This window comes from Homalodisca vitripennis, chromosome 8 (genome assembly GCF_021130785.1).
Source record: "Homalodisca vitripennis isolate AUS2020 chromosome 8, UT_GWSS_2.1, whole genome shotgun sequence".
Lineage (NCBI taxonomy): Eukaryota > Metazoa > Arthropoda > Insecta > Hemiptera > Cicadellidae > Homalodisca > Homalodisca vitripennis.
Genome location: NC_060214.1, coordinates 66,797,512 through 66,818,906, shown reverse-complemented (window position 1 = coordinate 66,818,906; position 21,395 = coordinate 66,797,512). Strand labels below are relative to the sequence as shown.

General features: G+C 35.0%; 1 protein-coding gene across 1 annotated transcript in view; it reads left to right on the top strand.

The window, feature by feature from the left end:
* LOC124368209 (GATOR complex protein Iml1-like) overlaps nt 1–4,706 on the top strand; it is a 105,748-nt gene extending 101,042 nt beyond the window's left edge. The window contains exons 22-23 of the mRNA XM_046825484.1: nt 4,204–4,311; nt 4,505–4,706. Coding sequence (XP_046681440.1) covers nt 4,204–4,311; nt 4,505–4,706 — 310 coding nt within the window. The remainder of the gene's footprint in view (nt 1–4,203; nt 4,312–4,504) is intronic.
* The last annotated feature ends 16,689 nt before the right edge of the window (nt 4,707–21,395 follow it).

The window sequence follows — 21,395 nt, the reverse complement described above, 5'->3', positions numbered from 1 at the left end:
CTTGTGGCTTCAATTCTTGCATGACTTGGATTTTATAACCACACAAATCAAGATCTCTCCACAAAATCTTCATAAAGTGGATAGACACATATCCAATTCCTGTGCACGATGACGGATAGACTGGGTCTTCCTTTACGCTACGCTCTACAACAGCAATGACTTCTGTACGCACTGTACGACATTTCTGGGGATGCGTATTATCACTTAGAGTGGACATGGTGCGAAAACGTTCCTTAGTTAATCGAATTAATTGCTTTGATGTACGATTATGTTTACCTTAAAATGGACAGAGTGTGTTTTACATTTTTTGAACAGAACTATGATTTTCAAAATAAATTTGCACAATTTGAAAGCGCTGTTTAGACGTCAGTGTATTCATGTTGAAATGCCAAACCAAACTAAACATAAATCACTTGACAGCTGAGAAAATCAGTTAAAAAAGTGTTGCCAACTTAAAGTTCTATATACCTCTAAAATAAACACATGTTGAGCTATCAAAATGTGTTATGTCCTAGTTAAGCTGAAAATACACTCTATTTAATAAATGTAAATTTTTAAGCCTTTATAGAAAAAATATTAAATTCCAAAAATATAAAATATTTAATATAAACATAAGCTTAAATGAACTTGTTTTTAAATTTTACAAACTCAATAATTTTAATACATTGCCTAGAATCTTAAGCTTCTCAACCTACAACCACCATAAACTATTCTGACTGAATAAGTTAAAACGTGAAATAAAACATATAACATGATGAAACACTGCAGTAAAATAAACACCCAGGAACTCCACTACTTTTTTAGAGTCAGTAATCAGTATAAGTTCCTTCAAATGCTAATATTCAGCAGAATTGTATTCAAATAATTCCTAATGCGATAAAAGGTTGATTATTGTAGTAACATTTAATTATTACACACTCCTAACAACCTACTAAACTTGTAACAGTGGAAACCACTAATGTTTGAAGTGTCATGTGTAGTTTGTTGTAACTCGCGCTTGCAAGCTTGGTGGCAGGTTTTGTCATGCTGTCACCACACCTCATGCTTGTGCACTGTTGGTAGGGGAAGCATGGCCGCATGATGTACCGTCAGTCCCAGACCAGGTGAGATTGAGTTCACACTTGTCTTGTAAAAGTATATAATAACTTTGACTTACCAGTATTCTGTAACGTCAACCAACCAATGCTAACATTTGTCGCTGCCCTAAAAACTTTCTGGCAATGCTATCTAGTAGCAAACAACTGGAAAAATAATAGTAAATACATTACACAGTTGTATTCTTAAAATTGTTATTGAGTAAAGTCTTGAGAGTAATTAAAAAGAATACATTAAATTTAAGTTCAGTTCTGTAAAACAAGGAAATATACTTGAAGATTCCAAAAGCATGTGTAACAAACATTTAGCACTAAAACACTGTCTGTGTTTTGCTGGATAGAACTAGCTGACACAGAGTAATGTTTCTATAAAACAATCCTTCCGTGGATGCAAGATATTCTCTTTTAACATTAAAGGTAACAATAACTTGGGATTTATTTCAATTTAATGTTTCAGTAGATAATGTTAATCCTAGTTATTTTGAAAATAATTAAAAATGTGAATTGGAAACCCTTTAAACTGCTGAACTATCTTGACAGCTCAGTGCTCTCAGCATTGCTTTCATGTTAACATGTATTCTGATATACTGCTGGTTATTGATTACTTTTTCAACTCCAAAGAATATTCACTGCTTTCTATCGGTAATTTCCTCCCTTCTACCATACAGACGAATCCAATGTAAAGTTTATTGATAATTTCCTGCAATACTTGGTGAAGCCTATTTGTCTGGTCTGATATGTGTTGCAGCCTGGTGGACACATTTGTAACTACATGCACTCGGTCACAGTCAGTTGTGGTCTCTACATTAGCTTTTTTATTATCTTTTATAAACACTAAAACTATGAACAAACTGCCAAAAACCGGTGGTGACAACTGTAAATATTGTACCTGTACAATATTTAGTTTTTAAATAAGTAAATGCTTTTCCTAGTGATCCAAATCAAAGACCACTTGATATCTGAATTTTTATGTCTACTACAATTTACTGATATTTATGTATAAAAAAACATGTTTACAGTGTAAAATTTCCTATTATTGTTTAGTAACAATAAAGGTAACATGTTATGTTTTGAACTTAGTTAAAATAGAAAGACAATATGATAGATTTTTAAACCAACATTGGTCATCCGATTCAACTGCATCATAGCTCAGAGCTACGAAACATGCAAAAGGGTTAACATTTTAATACAATACTCTTCATCCTTTGCACTTGGCAGGCCAAAAATTGTGACCCATACTGGTCTTTTCGCTCAGCTCAGGTGAAGTTACAGGTAATTTCCTCTCAGTTTCAGCGATTAACGGCCAGTGTCTGGCTGGGTTTTGCGTCATGATCGCATAATAATCATTGCGGCTTGGTGATTGCATAATCATGTACGTTATTTCGACCTTGAATGGTAGTATTTGACCTTTAGCCCTTTATATGACAGATTTAAATTAAAAATTTTCAAATCGGATTCTGAATCTTAAAATATTGATTCCCTCTGAATTTTGAATATAAATAGCTTTGTTTTAAACCTAAAAATGGTTAAACAAAATTGTCAGCAATCCTGTCATTCTTAAACCTTTCGGAATGTAATTGGAGACTGTCCGATAACATAAAATTAATCAAAGAGTACCTATTTTAAAGGGATTATTTCATAATAGACGTTCATAACATGGTCTTCTGGAATATATCCCCTTAATCCAAAAAGTAATTTATAGCACTTATAAAATCTATTTAAACTTAAAATGTTTGACAAACTTCAAACCACCCTGGTTATGATACAAAATTTTAAAACATATTCTTTATCAATCAGTAATTATTTGTGTACTGCTGCTGATTAATTGCCGACCACTGATATTGCGCAATGTATATGCACAAATACTGAATTGCATGCAAAATATTATTTACAATAATTTGTTAATTTCGCTTATCTATTTATGGATTTTGAAACACAAAATATGGTAAAAACATGTTTAGCGTTCATTAATTTGTGTGCAGCAGCAGCAAATAGAGAAGTATTAATTTAGTTCCTTATTTTAGTTCCTTATTTAGTCAAAAGATTGCAGCACTTTCCAGGCACAACTGGATAAGGATTGAATTGTATAACTACACAATACAATGGGCCACACATAGTGGCCTGATGATCGTAACAGGAAAAACAGCAAGGGCTAGTAATTGTGGCCCAGCGAGATGAGGGACAGGATATGGTCATTAACTTTCATTAACTTCCGACTTGACCCGGAGAACATCTATGATAGAAATCCCACTGGCTGAGAGGACAATTACATAAGTTCGAATCTGAGTGCAAAGGGTTTAAGGTTATCCTTTTGACAGATCATGTAAAGCTAAAATAAACTTCAATAAATGTTTAAGGTATTTAATTTTAAAAATATATAGGGATAATTAAAGAATTTGATTTAGTCTTTCTCATTTTATAAAAATATTTATGAGCAAAAGTTTTAATTTTTATTTTTATTAAAAAATTTAAGTTCTAAGTAACTGGACCCAGTATTGTATGTGCCTTTTGAGTAGTGTCATTAGAATGTTGTACAATGTAACTGTTTCTGTTGTCGTTGTTAAAGTTGTCAGTTTCTTGAAAATGAGTCAGTATTATTTCATTAACATAGTTGCTTGCGTCTTATAGTTTTATGATTTATTTGTAGAGAGATTAGTTGTGTTTTTTTTTTATTTTCACATTTTTAGTGTGAAACATTTTGCAATTAAAATTTTTACTTTATTGATACAACTTGCTTGTAAGTATCACAGTGGAAGTAAAAGCATAAAAAAAGATATTAAATTAATTTTTGTTGTGAAATGTAATATTTACTCATATATTGTGAGTATTTATACTCAGTTTTTATTATCAGTAAAATTAGAAAAGATTACAAATCTGTCCGTAAAATCCTTTATTATTGTGTGAATATTATTACAGATATTATTGTTTTACGCATTGCAGAGATACTTTTTTGTTGATAAATAACTGCTTTCAGACAGCAAGTAAAACTCTTCAGGACTATGTCTAGGATTATGAATGTTTCGCATGAATAATTATAGTGTTTTTATGAACTATGGGTAAACATTTACTAATTGCGGTTCATGAAACTAATCTTCCCGAACGGCTGCAGGTCCGGCTCCAAGGTGATGGATAGAGGAAGGGCATCTCCTGCCACCGACTCCACGTCCCTTACTTCCAGCACAGCCGACTCGGAACATTCTGATTCTGTGGAAGACACGTATGTGTTGCAATCATTATTTTTGTGATAATTTTATCATTCTAATACCATTACATATAAAATTTAAAGAGATAATAAACGTCTTTCTTTGAAATATATCTGGGTGTGCCGATGGACGAGTGGTTCTAAGACATTGTACTTTGGATCTGAGCTAGATGTAAGTGGTGGTTTCAAATCCTGTCTGTGACTGTAGCACACGGTCTAAGACATTGTACTTTGGATCTGAGCTAGATGTAGTGGTGGTTCAAATCCTGTCTGTGACTGTAGCACTTTTTATCAGTACAATTGACTTTACTGAATCGGCTCTCTCTCTTATTCTGTTTGATAAGATCCTCACACAGGCCAGTCAGTGCCTCATGAGGATGGCGAGAGTAAGACTTAAAAGGGATCAGTAAAAAAAAAATATCAGGAGTTCATTGGTATGACTTATAACTATAGTATAACATCAGAGATTTTTTTTTTAAAAGAGAAGCTGATCCCCTTTTAAGCTTTACTGTGCCCGACCTCATGGGCCTCTGGCCTGTGTGAGGATCTCATCAAACAGAATAAGGAAAGAGAGTCGATACAGTAAAAGGTCAATGGTACTGATATTAATCAATTCAATTCAATTCATTCAACTTTATTCAAGACTCATACAATGTACACATACAGTATAAATACAGAATAGCGTCAACCATTACATTACAATATCCAATTTTATTGATTACATAAATCATTAAATAAAGCAGTTTGCCTCAAAATGTTATTGAAATGATTTTACAATTCCGCTACTCTATTTACAAAAATGTCCATAATCAACTACTAAATTGTTGGATGAACTAAGTTACCCACAAAATATTCTCTTAAATGAGTATACTGATTTTTTCAATTAAAAATGATTTTAACTTTGTTTTTAAAATATGCTAATATTTTGTGGAAAATTTTTAGAAATGTTTTTGGAAGAAATAACAAGAATTTGGATCCTATAGCAGTGGGTTTTTTATTAAAAAGTTCTAAGTTTATGTTTTGGGAATTTGATGGGATAATTTCTATGGTCGAGTGTTTATAACCATGATTTGCTCCTAATTTAGGTATAACTATCTTCATTTGATTTTCACAAAGCATTATAGTTTGAAAAAAATATAGACCATATACAGTAAGGATTCTTAATTTAGAAAAAATGCTGTTTGACAGATTCATTGTTTTTCGTTCCAAATTTATCATTATTCTAATAGCTTTTTTTTGTTGGTGAAGAATTCGGTCCTAGATTTTTTTGTTGTTTGTAGCTCCATACATGCTCTATACCATAAGACATGTATGAATTGATTAGTGCAAAATAAATAGTTTTTTCAAGGTTTCAATTTTACATACCCTTGACATTTGTCGTAGAGCGTATTTAGACCAGAGGACATTTTATTTACTACATGGTCAACATGTTTTTATCCCCAACTTAAGTGTTGGTCCAATATTAGTCCAAGGAAATTTTGCATTTTAACTACTTGATTCAGTTTTTGAAATTTTCTAGATAAATATTTGGCTTTAAATTTTGATCTAGTTTGTTTATTTTGTACAGAATGAAATAAAATTCGATTTATTATATATTTATTAGGAGATTTTTAGTGTCTGAATATTCCTTTTACAGTTGTAAGACTTAGAGATGATTTTAAGCTCAATTTCTTCTTGACTATTTACCTGAAAATTTGTGTATGTTGGTATCATCAGCGTAGAGGCACACTGACCCCCCCCCCTGTATAATTTAAACCCAAAATTATAAAATTTTCCTTCCAAAAAAAAAACTCACTAAAAACCCCCTACCTTTCCCCCCATTTTAAAAAACCAAAACAAAAAAAAAATTTTTAAATAAATAACCCCCCCCCCAAAAATCCCCCCATTTCCACCTGAACCCTTTTGCCCCAAAGCGGTACCTGGGGAATAGTCCGAGACTTGGGCAAACGCCCCCATCCGCGTGGCGGGCACCGCCTTTTGGGGCCGCCGTTACCCAAAAACCCGCTGGGGCCGGAAAAGAGAAAGTGGTTATTTTGGGAAATATTTTTAATGAAAAAAATTTTAAACAAATTTGGGTCTTTTTGGGAAAATCCATTTAAGAACCTAAAAATTTCCTTTTTATGAATTTTTAGCTTTGTCGAACATTTTTTTCAAAATTCCTTTGTGTCTGTTAGTTAACAACATATTTTAATTTAAAAAAAAATTTGAATGTTTTGAAATTTCCAAAAATACTTTTTTGGGCAAAAAGAAAAATTAAAAAAAAACCCTTCAAAAGAGAGGGTTTGAAATTTGGGGGATCGGCCCTTTTTTTTTTCGACGCTTCCCAATTAAAAAAGCCCCTGGGTTGTTCCATTTTTGTTTTATTTTAGGAAATTTTAAATTTTTACGTTGTTGAGTTATCAAAAATGAAAGTTTAAAAGGCGAAAAATTTAGCAAAAATGTTTTAATTTTTAACAAACCCCAAAATAAATTTTTCATTTTTTTGTATAATTTTTAATTTTTTGTTTAAAAAAACAACACGCTTTTTCTTTAAACTTATAACTAGAAAAGTTTTAATTTATCTAGATTTTTTTAAAAATTTTAAAACCGAATTTAAAATTCTACAATTTTCAATTTTTTTAATACCCCTTTTGAAAGTGGGGGGTTTAAATAATTCCGGGGGCTAAAATTAAGGGGGAATTTGTAAATTAGAGTCTGCCTTTTTTTTTTTAAAAAAAAAATAACGGTAAAATCCCCCTCTTTCAATCAATATATAAACAAAAGAAAAATTTTAGGAAAAAAATTAATATTAAATAAAAGAAATTTTTTAGGGGGGGAAACTTTGTTTCATAGATTTGTTTTTAAAAACCTTTGGGTATTTGGGAACGAGGGAAAAAAAACTATCCTCAAAAGTTTTTTTGGGAAAGAACCATTCCAGTGTATTTTCAAAAAATTTTCCTGAAGCCCCTGCAAACAAAATTTTTGGGCAAAAAAAGGGGTCAGTAACGCTTTCGTGGGGAGGGGAACCCAAATTAAAAAACACAAGCTTTTTGAAACTGTAGTTGAACAACTTAATATGTAGTTTGAAAACCCAAATTTTTTTTTTTTAAAAAAAAAAATTTTTATAAAAAACCCATTTTTTGGGGCGAAATTTTAAAAAAAAATTTTCCATTAAACAAAATCAAAACCAGAAATTTTTAAAAAAATAGAAATTTTTTGACGGTTCCAAAACCAAAAAATTTTGGTACAATAAATCCTGTGAAAACTGTTTACTCAACACCCCCAAATTTAAATGTTTTAAAAAAAATTCATTTAGGAAATAATTTGGGGTAAAACCTTTTTTCATTTTTTGCAAAAATATCTTGGGGGGGGGGGGGGTGGGGGGGGGGGGGGGTGGGGGGGGGGGGGGGTGGGGGGGGGGGGGGGTGGGGGGGGGGGGGGGTGGGGGGGGGGGGGGGTGGGGACAAAAAAAAATTTGCAAGGGCAGTAATCTCCACAGTCACAACACTCGTCACACGCTGGCAAACTTCAATTTGCCAGCTCACAGGCTAGCATTGTTTGAAGAAAAAAAACCTTCCTACATGGGAGCAAAGTTATTCAACATGCATGCCTGATAACATCAAATCTCAAGAAGGGAGCCTGAACTTTAAGAAGGAACTAAAAAGATGGCTGCTGAGTCATCCCTTCTACACCATTGAAGAATTTCTGAGCTGGAGAACTCAATGGACTACATAAACCATTATGAAAATCTTATTATTTTGTATTGACGCTAATGTAATTCTCTAAGAATGCACAAATAAAGAATTAAATTAAAATAATTAAAATTAAAAAAAAAAATTAATACATTTAGAAAGGAACAACCATACAAAATGTTATGTTATTTCTCTCATAAATAAATTTTTTATGACACATTTGTATAAATATGCATAGTTGTACTTCGCAACATTTATAAGTGTTAAAAGCAACTGACTCTTACATTGCAAGAAACTTAAAATAAATATTCACATTATGGATGTACCAGTAAACAGATGATTGTAGGGTCCATAAACAGTTTTCAATACAGTTAAAAAACACTATTTACAAGAAATATTTACAACGATTTTATTTGAAATTTTATTACAATTTTTCTATTTACAAATGTGCTATTTACAATTTCTTGTCCTATCAGGATTTTCATGGATGATAACTCAAAATAGAACCATTTCTAGGAATCTGGTAATCATGTAGTAGAGTTTTAATTACAACTGAATCATTGTAACTGGAACTGCCTTGTCATGATGTTCTGTAACTACAACAATTACAGAACCACACAACTAAAAAGTAAAGTTTTCTACGAGAACTGTCGCAACAACACAAGGCAATAAATGTCTGCTGTGACAACAGATTCTGGTAATGGTATTGAAAAATCGAGATAACCCTGATACTATATGCGCAAAACCAGAGAAGCTACATTTATTATTCCTGCCTTTCTTTCCCTCTCTAATCTTAACTGCTATAACGGCAGATTTTATGGAGCATTTTTTAATGCGTAATGTGTTTATAGCCTTTTTTTATCCGCAGTTTTAACCTTAAAATTGCAGACTATTACTTCATCACTACACTCATCGTACTCTGTATTAAACAAGCGAGCATTTTTCAATATAAATGGGACTGGATGAATCTTAATTTTACTCTCACTTTAAAGAAGTGAATTGTTTGTTAATGAATTACGAAATATGTTTTCCACAGGTATTAAATTCCACTCTTAAAACACTACAGTATACATTAGAGTGACAAAATCTGAATACTTACTTTTTACGTTTGGCTACCATCTGGTAGAACGCATGAGTAAGCTCCATTACACGTTTCTCAGGATACTTGGTCTTGTGGGCAGTCACGAATCTGCGGACAAGATCCCAGTACTGGGGGTTGAACTGAGACTTATGCCTGTCCACGTCCCAGTGCAACTTGTTCAGGAAGTCCAAATCACTCATTGTCACTTGTCACTTGTCTACAACAACCTAAAACAGCCAAGTCTTGATTGCAACTGGTTTTATGCAAAATAAAAAATTTTGTTTTTAAAAATTCCTAAGCAATCTAACTGATTAACTTACACATTTCCAAACTTAAGCAACAATAAAAATCATTAACCCTTTGAGTGCCAAGTATTTATGAGTGGGTGTACTGAAAAGTGCTAGGTATTTTTCTAGTGGGTGTGTACCAAAAAGTGCTGGACCTTTTGAAGGCATTTTGCAAGACTTCAGTAAAAAATTCACAGTTTGATTATTTAATAAGCTATCAACATTTTTTTTCTCTGAAAACTCTCCCTAATTTACATAAAATAACGAGGTTACCATAAAATTAAATTTAGGAATACCAAAAATAGGCTTACCTAAAAAATGCCAGAATTTATTTAAACTTAATTTTTCAACCAATTATCATTACCAAAAAAAATGTATATCCTTTTCTTTGCCATACCACTGGAAGGGGTATTTGATTGTCTATAAATCTTGAATAATGTATATTTTTTATCTTCAATAATGAATGAGTTAAAGAACTTTCAACAAACTAATGTTGCTTTGTTGCCGGTAGTCATGTCAACCAACAATGTTTATGTGTGAGTTCTAGATTGATTTTCTTTAAAGTCAATTGATCGGAAGTGTACTATAACAATTTATTTTGAAAAGAACAGTTCTTCACGAACAATTTATTATATTAATTTAAAAATACAAAGTTTTTAAGTGATTGTTTGACCTGAACATCCAGTAAAATCGGACATTGGCACTGAAAGGGTTAAAACAGTATAATTTATTTATCTCATTTGGGATTTTTTCACCTCTAAGCACTAAAAGGATTAGGAATTCTTACAAACTCAACATACTCTAATGTACGTCAACCCCACACTCCAACTGACCTGGTACTGATTAATTTTAAAGTGCAATTTCTCTACATAGTGATTTTGGAATTGTAGTGAAAGAGTTATAATCAAATCGATACCTCATGTGCTATACCATCTTAACGAATTTCTATAGTTTTCAATTAGCAAGTCCATTTATACAATAATATTCACCTGGCAAAAAAGTGATCACGAATGTGTTCAGACTGCCACATCACCATTGTGCCATGACCATTTTACTGTAAACCACATTAAAATCTTCGTCTATCCACTAACTTCTGTAAACACCCAAGCAATAGACAATCCAATTGGAGAACTACAATATAATACAATCTTAAAAGCCGGTATATAAAGTAATTAGGTTTGACAATATTGTTTCAAATTGATACAAACAAAATAAAAATCATATGTATGGTATTTTAGTAATGGCCGCAAGTACAATGGCAATGAACATGTGTTTTGTATTCATCATTAAACTATTATATTTTAAGATATAAAAATAGCCAAACTATAACTTACTGTGAATTAAAATACTTAAAACGTAATTTGGTTTGACATTTTGGTAGTTATATCGAGGATTTGATATTTACTTTAAAATAATTAATATAATACACATAGTGACAATTTCATAAATAATAAATGTGCTATAACGATCAAACAAACAATTAGAACTGGTTGGAAATAGGAAAATCTCATAAATAATAAGGAATGACACAATATAACAAACAGAAAATACGAAATATGCGTAATTATTTATATGTTTTCTCCTGGGTAGCAATGATTAGCCGCCTTCGAGAAGTTAATGAAGCATCTTCTTAGAAGACCATATTTCTCTTCTCTACAAATACAGAGATAATCTGCAAGCAGGTTGGCTGATATGCTACTTTTTAAACTTCATTTCACGATCCTCCACGAGCTTTCAATTGATATAATCTATGAAAGAAATTGCGTTTATTATATAAAAATTGTTTATAGTTACAATGGCAAGTTAATTATTGTTCAAAAATCAGTATCGGTTGGTTATATCAAGAGTTACAATTAAGTCATATCGATATAAAAACCGGGTCCGCTTATCGTACTCTACCCTTATGCGATAGTTGAGACATTTTTAATTGATAGTTGATACGATTGTGTTGATGGCCACTTATTGTTACCGTACGGTTATGTTGTCTATTTGAATTTATCTACTTTTTCACAAAAATGTCTTTTATATTCATTGTAAGGTCATGAAATTTGTTAGATAAGTCCTGAAAACAAATGAACTGTTACAAACTAAATTTACTCTGAGGGAAAAGTGATCGTAAAACTACATTATCACTCTCATTCCACTCATTCCCTTACAATATACAGTAATTGTGAAAGTAACGGCTGGAGCGGCAAAATACGAGTTTTGCATTATTAACTTATTGGAATCATACTACTGAATAAAACAATAAAAAGGTTTCACGGGGTGAAAATAACAAAGTTGTAGAACATAAATAATGGAACTACTTTTCACACAGAGCAAATTTCCATGTTGTACATAAGCATCAGGCATTACATGACCTTTTGAGATGTTAATTTAACATACTGATGACGTCATCAGATGCAGCGCCATCTTTGGAAATGTAAATGAAACATAATACTGAAATGAGCGAAATTTTGACCCAAATGACGATGTTTATCTTAATTTCGAGCTACAAATTAATTAGTTGTTATTGGGTTGAGACAAATGCCTCCGGCCATCATCGCGGGCTGTGGTATGCCGGAGCCTGCATTCCCTCAAGATAGTACCTATCAGTAAAATATCAAGTTCTAGAAGGGCTGATCAGAAATATAAATTGAAAAGTAATGCACAGAAATTTAAAAAAATTTAAAGTGTAAAAAACATAATAAATCATGTAAAAACCCAATATTAAGATATAAATGGACATTAACAGTGAAAACTTTTTTTCTTTTCTTTCCTGAGGGAAAAGGACAGTTTGTCCCCGCGCTCAGTCCTAAAAAGGACCTTTGCACCTCCCTTACTTAAATTTCTGTCCTCAAAATCTGAGGCTTTTACAGAAGCCTAACAGATTTAAGGACTCCTGTTCTCTGATTTCCTAGTAAAGGCCAATGGTGACCTAACATTGAACAGGAAGGAGACCTTAGAAACTGCTCTTGGAAACACACTTTCCGGGGGGTCACTTGATTCGAAATAAGGATATTTATTCTCTAGCCGAGGGGAGATCCAATCGGGAAGTTGTAAAAGCCAGACAGTGGTCTAAGACTGCTCACACGTGAAATAATTAAATAAGCAATAAGATTTTTTAAGCCATTTAAATCTCCTCGGGGGATGGAGTTTTTCCAGCCCTTCTTCAAGAGGGGTTGGACATCTTATTGAACACTCTAATCATTCTGTTTAGAAGCATTTACACCTGTCAGATATATCCCAAAAAACTGGAGAACGGCACTGTTGATGTTTGTGCGGAAAAAAGACAGGGATCTGACTCAACCCAATTCGTACACAGAACCATAAGCTTAACCTCTTTCATGGTGAAAACTATAAAAAATAAATAGATACATTAGGGATGAAACCGTACCTGTTCACCCACTTAGTCTAACACAACACGCTTATATAGAAGGTAAATCAACTACCACTGCTCTCCACAGCTTAGTGGGAGCGGCGGAGAACACTTTCAACGAAAAGGAAGCGTATTTATGGACATTAAAGGAGCTTTCGACAGAGTTACATATCAATCCATGGAGGCTGCTGTGGAACGATTTGGAGTCCCCTCAGATGCTGTCAAATGGACAGTAGTCCTCCTAAAAAGCAGACAAGTGAAGGCCAAGTACGGAGACGAATCTGTCACAATCACGGCCCAGAAAGGCTGCCCCCAGGAAGAAGTTTTGTCTCCTCTCCTGTGGGCGATGGTGATAGATGATCTTCTTAACAAAGCAGAAAAGAAGGGGACAAGACTACTATGCTATGCACACGACCTAGTGCTTATGGTCAATGGAAAGCAATGGTTAAGAAATAGAGAACACTTGCCATTAAAAGGAAATAATCTCGTTTCAGTCAAAACGTAAACTCCTAACAAGCCCGACAAAACACTCAGTACACAATACAGACACACACAATACACGGTAATTGTCACATTATTGGCCGGAACGGTAAAATACGAGTTTCGCGTTATTAACTTATTGGAATCGTCCTACAGAACAAAACAATATAAGGTTTGACGGGGGGGAAATGAGAAATAACGAAGTTCTAGAACATCAAAAATGGAACAACTATTAAAGCGCGGAGCAATATTTCCATGTTCTACATTCACATCGGGTATCACGTGACCTTTTGTAACCATGATTCAACCGCGTGATGACGTCATCGGATGTGGCGCCATCTTTGCAAACGTAAATGAAAAATAATACTCAAATGAGCAAAATTTTGATCCAAATGAACAATGTTTTTCTTAAATTTCGAGCTACAAATTAATTAGTTGTTATCGAGTTGAGACGAGTGCCTCCGGCCATCAGCGCGGGCTTCAGGGGCACCAAAGGTGAAGCCCGCGCTGATGTCAACGAAAGAAAAACATTCTTCGAGATAGTACCTATCAGTAAAATATCAAATTCTAGAGGGGCTGATCAGAAATATAAATTGAATTGTAATGGAAAGGCAATTATGTACTGTGTAAAAAACTTAATAAATCATGAATACGTATTTAAATGGACATTAATAGAGAACACTTACCATTAGTGTGTTCCACAGAATGTACAGAAACTAAATAACCTCGTTTCGGTCGAAACGTAACCTATTAACATGCCCGACACACTAATTCACTACGATTGGTCGAACTAGTGGGTGGTTCATCCATGATCGTCACCCACTCACTCGATACAGTACACAATATCTAGTGAAGCACTGATTTCTGCCCCGGAGCATTCAGATAACACATACACTATCAGTCCCAGCCACAGATAATATTTATGACACACCAGTTTACTACGATTGGTTGAACTAGTGGATGGTTGATCCATAATTGTCATGCACTCACTCAATCCAACCTACAGTACACATTATCTCTGACTTCTGCCCCAGAGGGCTCAGATAACAGATACGCTATCGGTCCCTCCCGCAGATAATATTTAGGGTAATTATCATATTAACCGCCGGGGCGGAAAAATACGAGTTTTTGCGTTCTTAACTTATTGGAATCGTCCTATATAAAAAAAAAGTATAAGGTTTGATGGGGTGGAAATGAGAAATAACGAAGTTCTAGAAAATAAAAAATTAAATAACTTTCCAGTAATATCTCCATGTTCTACATCCACGTCTAGCGTCACGTGACCTTTTGTGGCCAATGATTGAAACCTCGTGATGACGTCATCGGTTGCGCCGCCATCTTTGCAAACGTAAAATGAGAAATTACAGAAATGAGCAGAATTTTGATCAAAATTAATAATGTTTTTCTTAATTTCGAGAAAAAAAATTAATTACGAGTGCCTCCGGCCATCAGCGCGGCCACCAGGGGCACCAAAGGTGAAGCCCGCGCTGATGTCAATAAAAGAAAAACATCCCTCGAGATAGTACCTATCAGTAAAATATAAAATTCTAGAGGGGCTGATCAAAAATATAAATTGAAATGTAATGCAAAGGCAATTATGTAAAGTTTAAAAAACTAAATAAATCATGAAAAACTCAAATATATAGATGGATATTAACAGAGAACACTTACCATTAGTGTGTTGGCGGATATAGCTAAACAGCAGCAACAAAAAAGTGGTCTATTACAACGAAACGACACAGTCTCCCGGTTTAAAAAACACCACTCGACCGCACGACGAACAAATACACTCATTTTTTAAAAATGCCCTGTTCTATTAAAAAAGAGATAATTTCGTTTCGGTTAAAACGTAAGCTCTTTACGTGCCCTACGAAACACTCAGACACACACAATTCACTAGGGTTGGTTGAACTAGTGGATGGTTGATTCATCATTGTAAACTCACTCACTCAATCCGACCTACTGAACACGATATCTTGTGTAGAACTGACCTATGCCCCGGACAACTCAGATAACAGGTATGCTATCAGGCTGCTATCAGTCCCGGCCGCAGATAATATTCAAGTAAACAGATTATCCAGACACAGCACACAAACTGAACATTAAAACATTAGAAACTTTACCACTTATCAATATACCCCCTAAAATCATTTTATTTGTCATTTGCACCCCCTAGTACTATATATATTTTTTTTTTTGTTCAGGAGGGTGAGCAGAATACGTTTGGTAACGTCAAATTCGTGATTTGCCGCCCCGGCGTTTAATCTTACTGGTACCATATTTAGAGATATCCAGACACAGCACACAAACAGAACATTAAGAACTTAACTATTTATGTATATACCCTCTAAAATCATGTCATTTGTCATTTGCACCCCCTAAAACCATATATATTTTTTGTTCAGGAGGATGAGCAGAATACGTTGATAACGTCAAATTCGTGATTTGCCACCTCGACCTTTAATCTTAATTTCCCAGAGGTAACATTGAGGTACACAGATATTGAGACACAACACACTATTAATAACAAAAATTAAAATATTAAAAACTTAACTATTTATGAATATACTCCCTAAAACACACCATGTTATTTGTCATTTGCCACCCTAAAACAATAATACATATGTGTTTTCCAGGGAAATGAGCAAGATACGTTGATAACATCAAATGCGTGATTTGCCGGGTCTGCCTTAACTTCATAGTTACCAAACATAGATTATTTAGCAAACTTACCAAGCTATATTTGCGTTCCCCAAATTAACACCCTCCCTAATACACTGCACAATATAAAGTTTAATTTAAATCCAAATAGTTTTTAGATTGTTGTTTTTTTATTACACTGCATAAGAAAAATAAGCATTAGCGTTAACGAAATTGAACATAAACACTGTTATAAGTTACCACCGTGAAGTTAGCGTCACTTTATCGTCCAGACCGACTCGTGCATCAATGTTGCAGTCATCAATCTGAAGGCGTTAACAAAAATCCAAAAACTGAGATATATTGTATAATACTAATTATAAAAACGATCTTTCACAAAATCAACACACTTTTTGTATTTATTACATTCCACAAAGGTTTCCCATTAAATGTGTCATACATAAAAAATCCCAAATATAATAAGTAAACCGTAGGAATGTATCGTAAAATGGACGTTCTCAAATAAAAGCCACTCCTGAGATTAAAACAAACAAGTGCCCGCAATTAAACTTTGTACACAGATGCTCTGTAAGCTGAACTTTAATATACTAAAGTCAAAAATGTGGTGTCGGCCGTCAGAGGTCCTATCGTCTAATTTAAATGCACCGTTGGACGGGTGTTCTCGTATAAAAGTCACTCCTGAGACTAAACCAAACAAGTGCCCGCAATGAAACTTTGTACACAGATGCTCTGTAAGCTGAACTTTAATATACCAACGTCAAAAATGTGGTGTCGGCCGTCAGAGGTCCCATCGTCTAATTTAAATGCACCGTTAGACAGGCGTTCTCAAATAAAAGTCACTCCTGAGACTTAACCAAACAAGGGCCCGCAATGAAAATTTGTACACAGGTGCTCAATAACCAAAATGTTAATATGCCGACGTCAAAAAAGTGGTGTCGGCCGTCAGAGGTCCTATCGTCTAATTTAAATGCACCGTTGGACGGGCGTTCTCATATAAAAGTCACTCCTGAGACTAAACTAAACAAGTGCCCGCAATGAAACTTTGTACACAGATGCTCTGTAAGCTGAACTTTAATATACCAACGTCAAAAATGTGGTGTCGGCCGTCAGAGGTCCCATCGTCTAATTTAAATGCACCGTTGGACGGGCGTTCTCAGATAAAAGTCACTCCTGAGACTAAACTAAATAAGTGCCCGCAATGAAACTTTGTACACAGATGCTCTGTAAGCTGAACTTTAATATACCAACGTCAAAAATGTGGTGTCGGCCGTCAGAGGTCCCATCGTCTAATTTAAATGCACCGTTGGACGGGCGTTCTCAGATAAAAGTCACTCCTGAGACTTAACCAAACAAGTGCCCGCAATGAAACTTTGTACACAGATGCTCTGTAAGCTGAACTTTAATATACCAACGTCAAAAAGGTGGTGTCGGCCATCAGAGGTCCCATCGTCTAAATTAAATGCACCGTTGGACGGGCGTTCTCGTATAAAAGTCACTCCTGAGACTTAACCAAACAAGTACCCGCAATGAAAATTTGTGCACAGATGCTCAATAACCTGAATGTTAATATACCAACGTCAAAAAGGTGGTGTCGGCCGTCAGAGGTCCTATCGTCTAATTTAAATGTACCGTTGGACGGGCGTTCTCGTATAAAAAGTCACTCCTGAGACTTAACCAAACAAGTGCCCGCAATGAAACTTTGTACACAGATGCTCTGTAAGCTGAACCGTAATATACCAACGTCAAAAAGGTGGTGTCGGCCTTCAGAGGTCCCATCGTCTAAATTAAATGCACCGTTGGACGGGCGTTCTCGTATAAAAGTCACTCCTGAGACTTAACCAAACAAGTACCCGCAATGAAAATTTGTGCACAGATGCTCAATAACCTGAATGTTAATATACCATCATCAAAAATGTGGTGTCGGCCGTCAGAGGTCTTATCGTCTAATTTAAATGCACACCGTTGGACGGGCGTTCTCATATAAAAGTCACTCCTGAGACTAAACCAAACAAGTGCCCGCAATGAAACTTTGTACACAGATGCTCTGTAAGCTGAGCTTTAATATACTAACGTCAAAAATGTGGTGTCGGCCGTCAGAGGTCCTATCGTCTAATTTAAATGCACCGTTGGACGGGCGTTCTCATATAAAAGTCACTCCTGAGACTAAACTAAACAAGTGCCCGCAATGAAACTTTGTACACAGATGCTCTGTAAGCTGAACTTTAATATACTAACGTCAAAAATGTGTGGTGTCGGCCGTCAGAGGTCCTATCGTCTAATTTAAATGCACCGTTTGACGGGCGTTCTCATATAAAAGTCACTCCTGAGACTAAAACTAAACAAGTGCCCGCAATGAAACATTGTACACAGGTGCTCAATAACCTGAATGTTAATATACCAACGTCAAAAATGTGGTGTCGGCCGTCAGAGGTCCTATCGTCTAATTTAAATGCACCGTTGGACGGGCGTTCTCAGATAAAAGTCACTGCTGAGACTAAACTAAACAAGTGCCCGCAATGAAACTTTGTACACAGGTGCTCTGTAAGCTGAACTTTAATATACTAACGTCACAAATGTGGTGTCGGCCGTCAGAGGTCCTATCGTCTAATTTAAATTCTAGCATGCGGAAGTATATCAGAAGTTATAACATAAATATTACTGCTTCTCTTTTGCGCACTTTTTTAAATGACGTTGTCCTCTTATATCCATGAAAATAATAAGTAAAATTTGTAGGCTTTAACAATATATTTTTTCTAACCTCACATATATTTCAAAAAACAATTTATTTTAAATTTCATTCATTATTTTATTCTGTTTATTTCTGTTTTTATCTGCAACAATTTATTTTCAAATGTGTCACCAATTATTTTACTATTGTAAAGTTTTTAACTATTGTTGACGGTTTTTTTGTAATCACTGAATTTATTCAGGGTATGTGAATTTTATTTAGAGTTATTATATCGCATGGTTGTATTGTATTTAAATGTCGTGTAATTTAGGACATTAGGGTTTCCCTGATTTTTTTCTAATTTTTCAGAGTCAGATGTGGTTGAGGCTTGAGAAATTTGTTATTGCTGACACCTGGTAGGTATGCGCAGATGTTATAATATGGAAGAAAAGCTATTGTGTAGACTTATCTCTTTACCCAATACCCCTCACGGAATTTCTGAGAATAGTTTTATAACCCTTACACGTAATTTCATTAGACACATTCAGAAGGGACACACAAACTCGAGACCGGTTGCCATAAACCTATTGTCTGGTAATTACACCATTTCGAGGAAGGAACCACCTCACCCGAGCCTTTACCTGAGACTACCTCACTGTTAATTCTGTTGTAGTTAAAATATTTGTTCCATTCCATTGATATTTAAACGTTGATTAATTTGAACTGTAAAAATCATGCAATGCTAACAAACATCTTTTTACAACCTATACATGAAATTAACAAATCGATTACATGGAATAGTTAATTTGTAGTACAAAATCACGCCAAATATTCTACGTAACAATATACCGTATATGACGCCAGGGACTCGCTTATTGGAGAAAGAAAACGTAATAATAATAATAATAATAATAATAATAATAATAATTCTTTTATTGCATTTTGGCAATAATACATTGCATTGCAAAAGTCAGGTTTAAGTATTTGTAAAAAACCCTACTATACACATTCATTACTTACAATACTCATTCAAACATACATCTCTTTGTCCTTTCACGCCAACATTCATTCAACATGAGACTCGGGGCTCTACTAATTAATTTTTATGTAAATTTTGATTCTGTAAATTTTTATTCTAATTCTCCCAGCAGCCAGCCATGAACTCTTCGACAGAATAAAAACGCATTCGACACCAGTAGGCGCTTCAGAAGAGCTTTAAACTGGTTGACATTATCCGATTGTATAAGACCCTCAGGGAGCCGATTGAGAATTTTGACTCCAGCCTGTGACGGCAAGCGTTCGAAAGCCACCGTCCTATGCTGTTCTGCACGGTAACTCTCCCTGCCTCTAGTTTCGTAAGAGTGAATGTCACTACCCCGAATAAGAACACATTTCGATCGACAATACAGGGCAACCTCCAATATATAGAGGCAGGGCAGAGTCAGCAATCCGAGCTCCCTGAAAGCATCCTGCACGACTCTCTGATGTTTTAATTGGAAAATTATTCTGACAGCTTTTTTTTGTAGTCTGAATACTCTACTAGATTGTATTTGGCACAGCTGCCCCAAAGTCTTAAACCATATGTCAGGTATGGATAAACCAGGCCAAAATAAGCCATTCTTAAGACTTTTTGTGAACAATAGTTGGCAAGGTTACGCAGGGCGTAGATACCTGAAGTAACACGAGCACAGATATAGTCCACATGATTGTTCCAGGTTAGACCTTTGTCGAGGTACATCCCTAGGAACTTGGTAGAGTCAGTAAATCTCCAAGAGCTCATTCTCTACAAAAACTGCCGGGTGGCATACATCTTCATTTTGTCGGAGACAAAAGTTGATGACATTAGATTTTGTACTGTTTTGTTCTTAAGTTGAATCTCAGAAAAATTTTGAATGCAGCAATTGACAGCAATGAAGGATTCAATTTCAAGATTTTTCTTTCGAAGTTGATTTTATGCAGAGCGTCGTATCATCGGCATAATTGAATTATCTTTCCATTTTGGATCAATGAATTTATTCGATTTACATATAGAAGAAAAAGAACCGGCCCAAGAATAGATCCCTGTGGGACTCCATGAACCAGTTTTATTTCTCCTCGACATGACACCCGAGATCTGCACACACTGGTATCTGTCCCTGAGATAAGACGAGATCCATTTATGAGGGAGACCCCGAAATGCCACAAAGCTCTAACTGGTTCATCAGTGTCTCATGATGCACGCAGTCAAACGCTTTGGAAAGGTCGAGAAATACGCTGAGCACATGTTCTCAGCCTCTCCAACCCATCGACAACATTATCCAGAATGTTTGAAATTGCATCGACTGTGGATTTGTTTTTCTGAATCCAAACTGATTTTGGACTCAAAATCTCAAAACGCTCTAGAAATGCATTTAGCCGAATCAGGAAGGCAGCCTCAAAGACTTTACTGAATACCGGCAGGATTGAAATCGGCCGGTAGTTGCTCATTTGCCTGGAATCACCTTTCTTAAAGATCGGTGTTAATTTAGCAGTCTTTAAAATTGAAGGGAAAGAGCCTTGAATGAAAGAAAAGTTTTATTAATTTGGTTAGTGGTGTCAATATATGCTGAAAGCATAACTTGAGCAACCACACTGAGACACCCATTTATGTCGGTCGACTTTTTTTGATTTCAATCTCTGTATGATGCGGGCCACCTCATCCTCGTCAACAGGGGCAACGACCATGGATGTCAGCGGTTCCGGATTTCGACCCGTAACCGCAGCCGGACCTCCCACAAAACGAAGCAGAAGACACCGAAGAGAAATAGGCACTAAACTCATTCGCTATATGTTCCGGCTGTGTAAAGATTTTATCTTCATTAACAATTTCCGAACATTTTAAACTTTTTGTGGACTTTAGTTTGGCGGTTTCGTT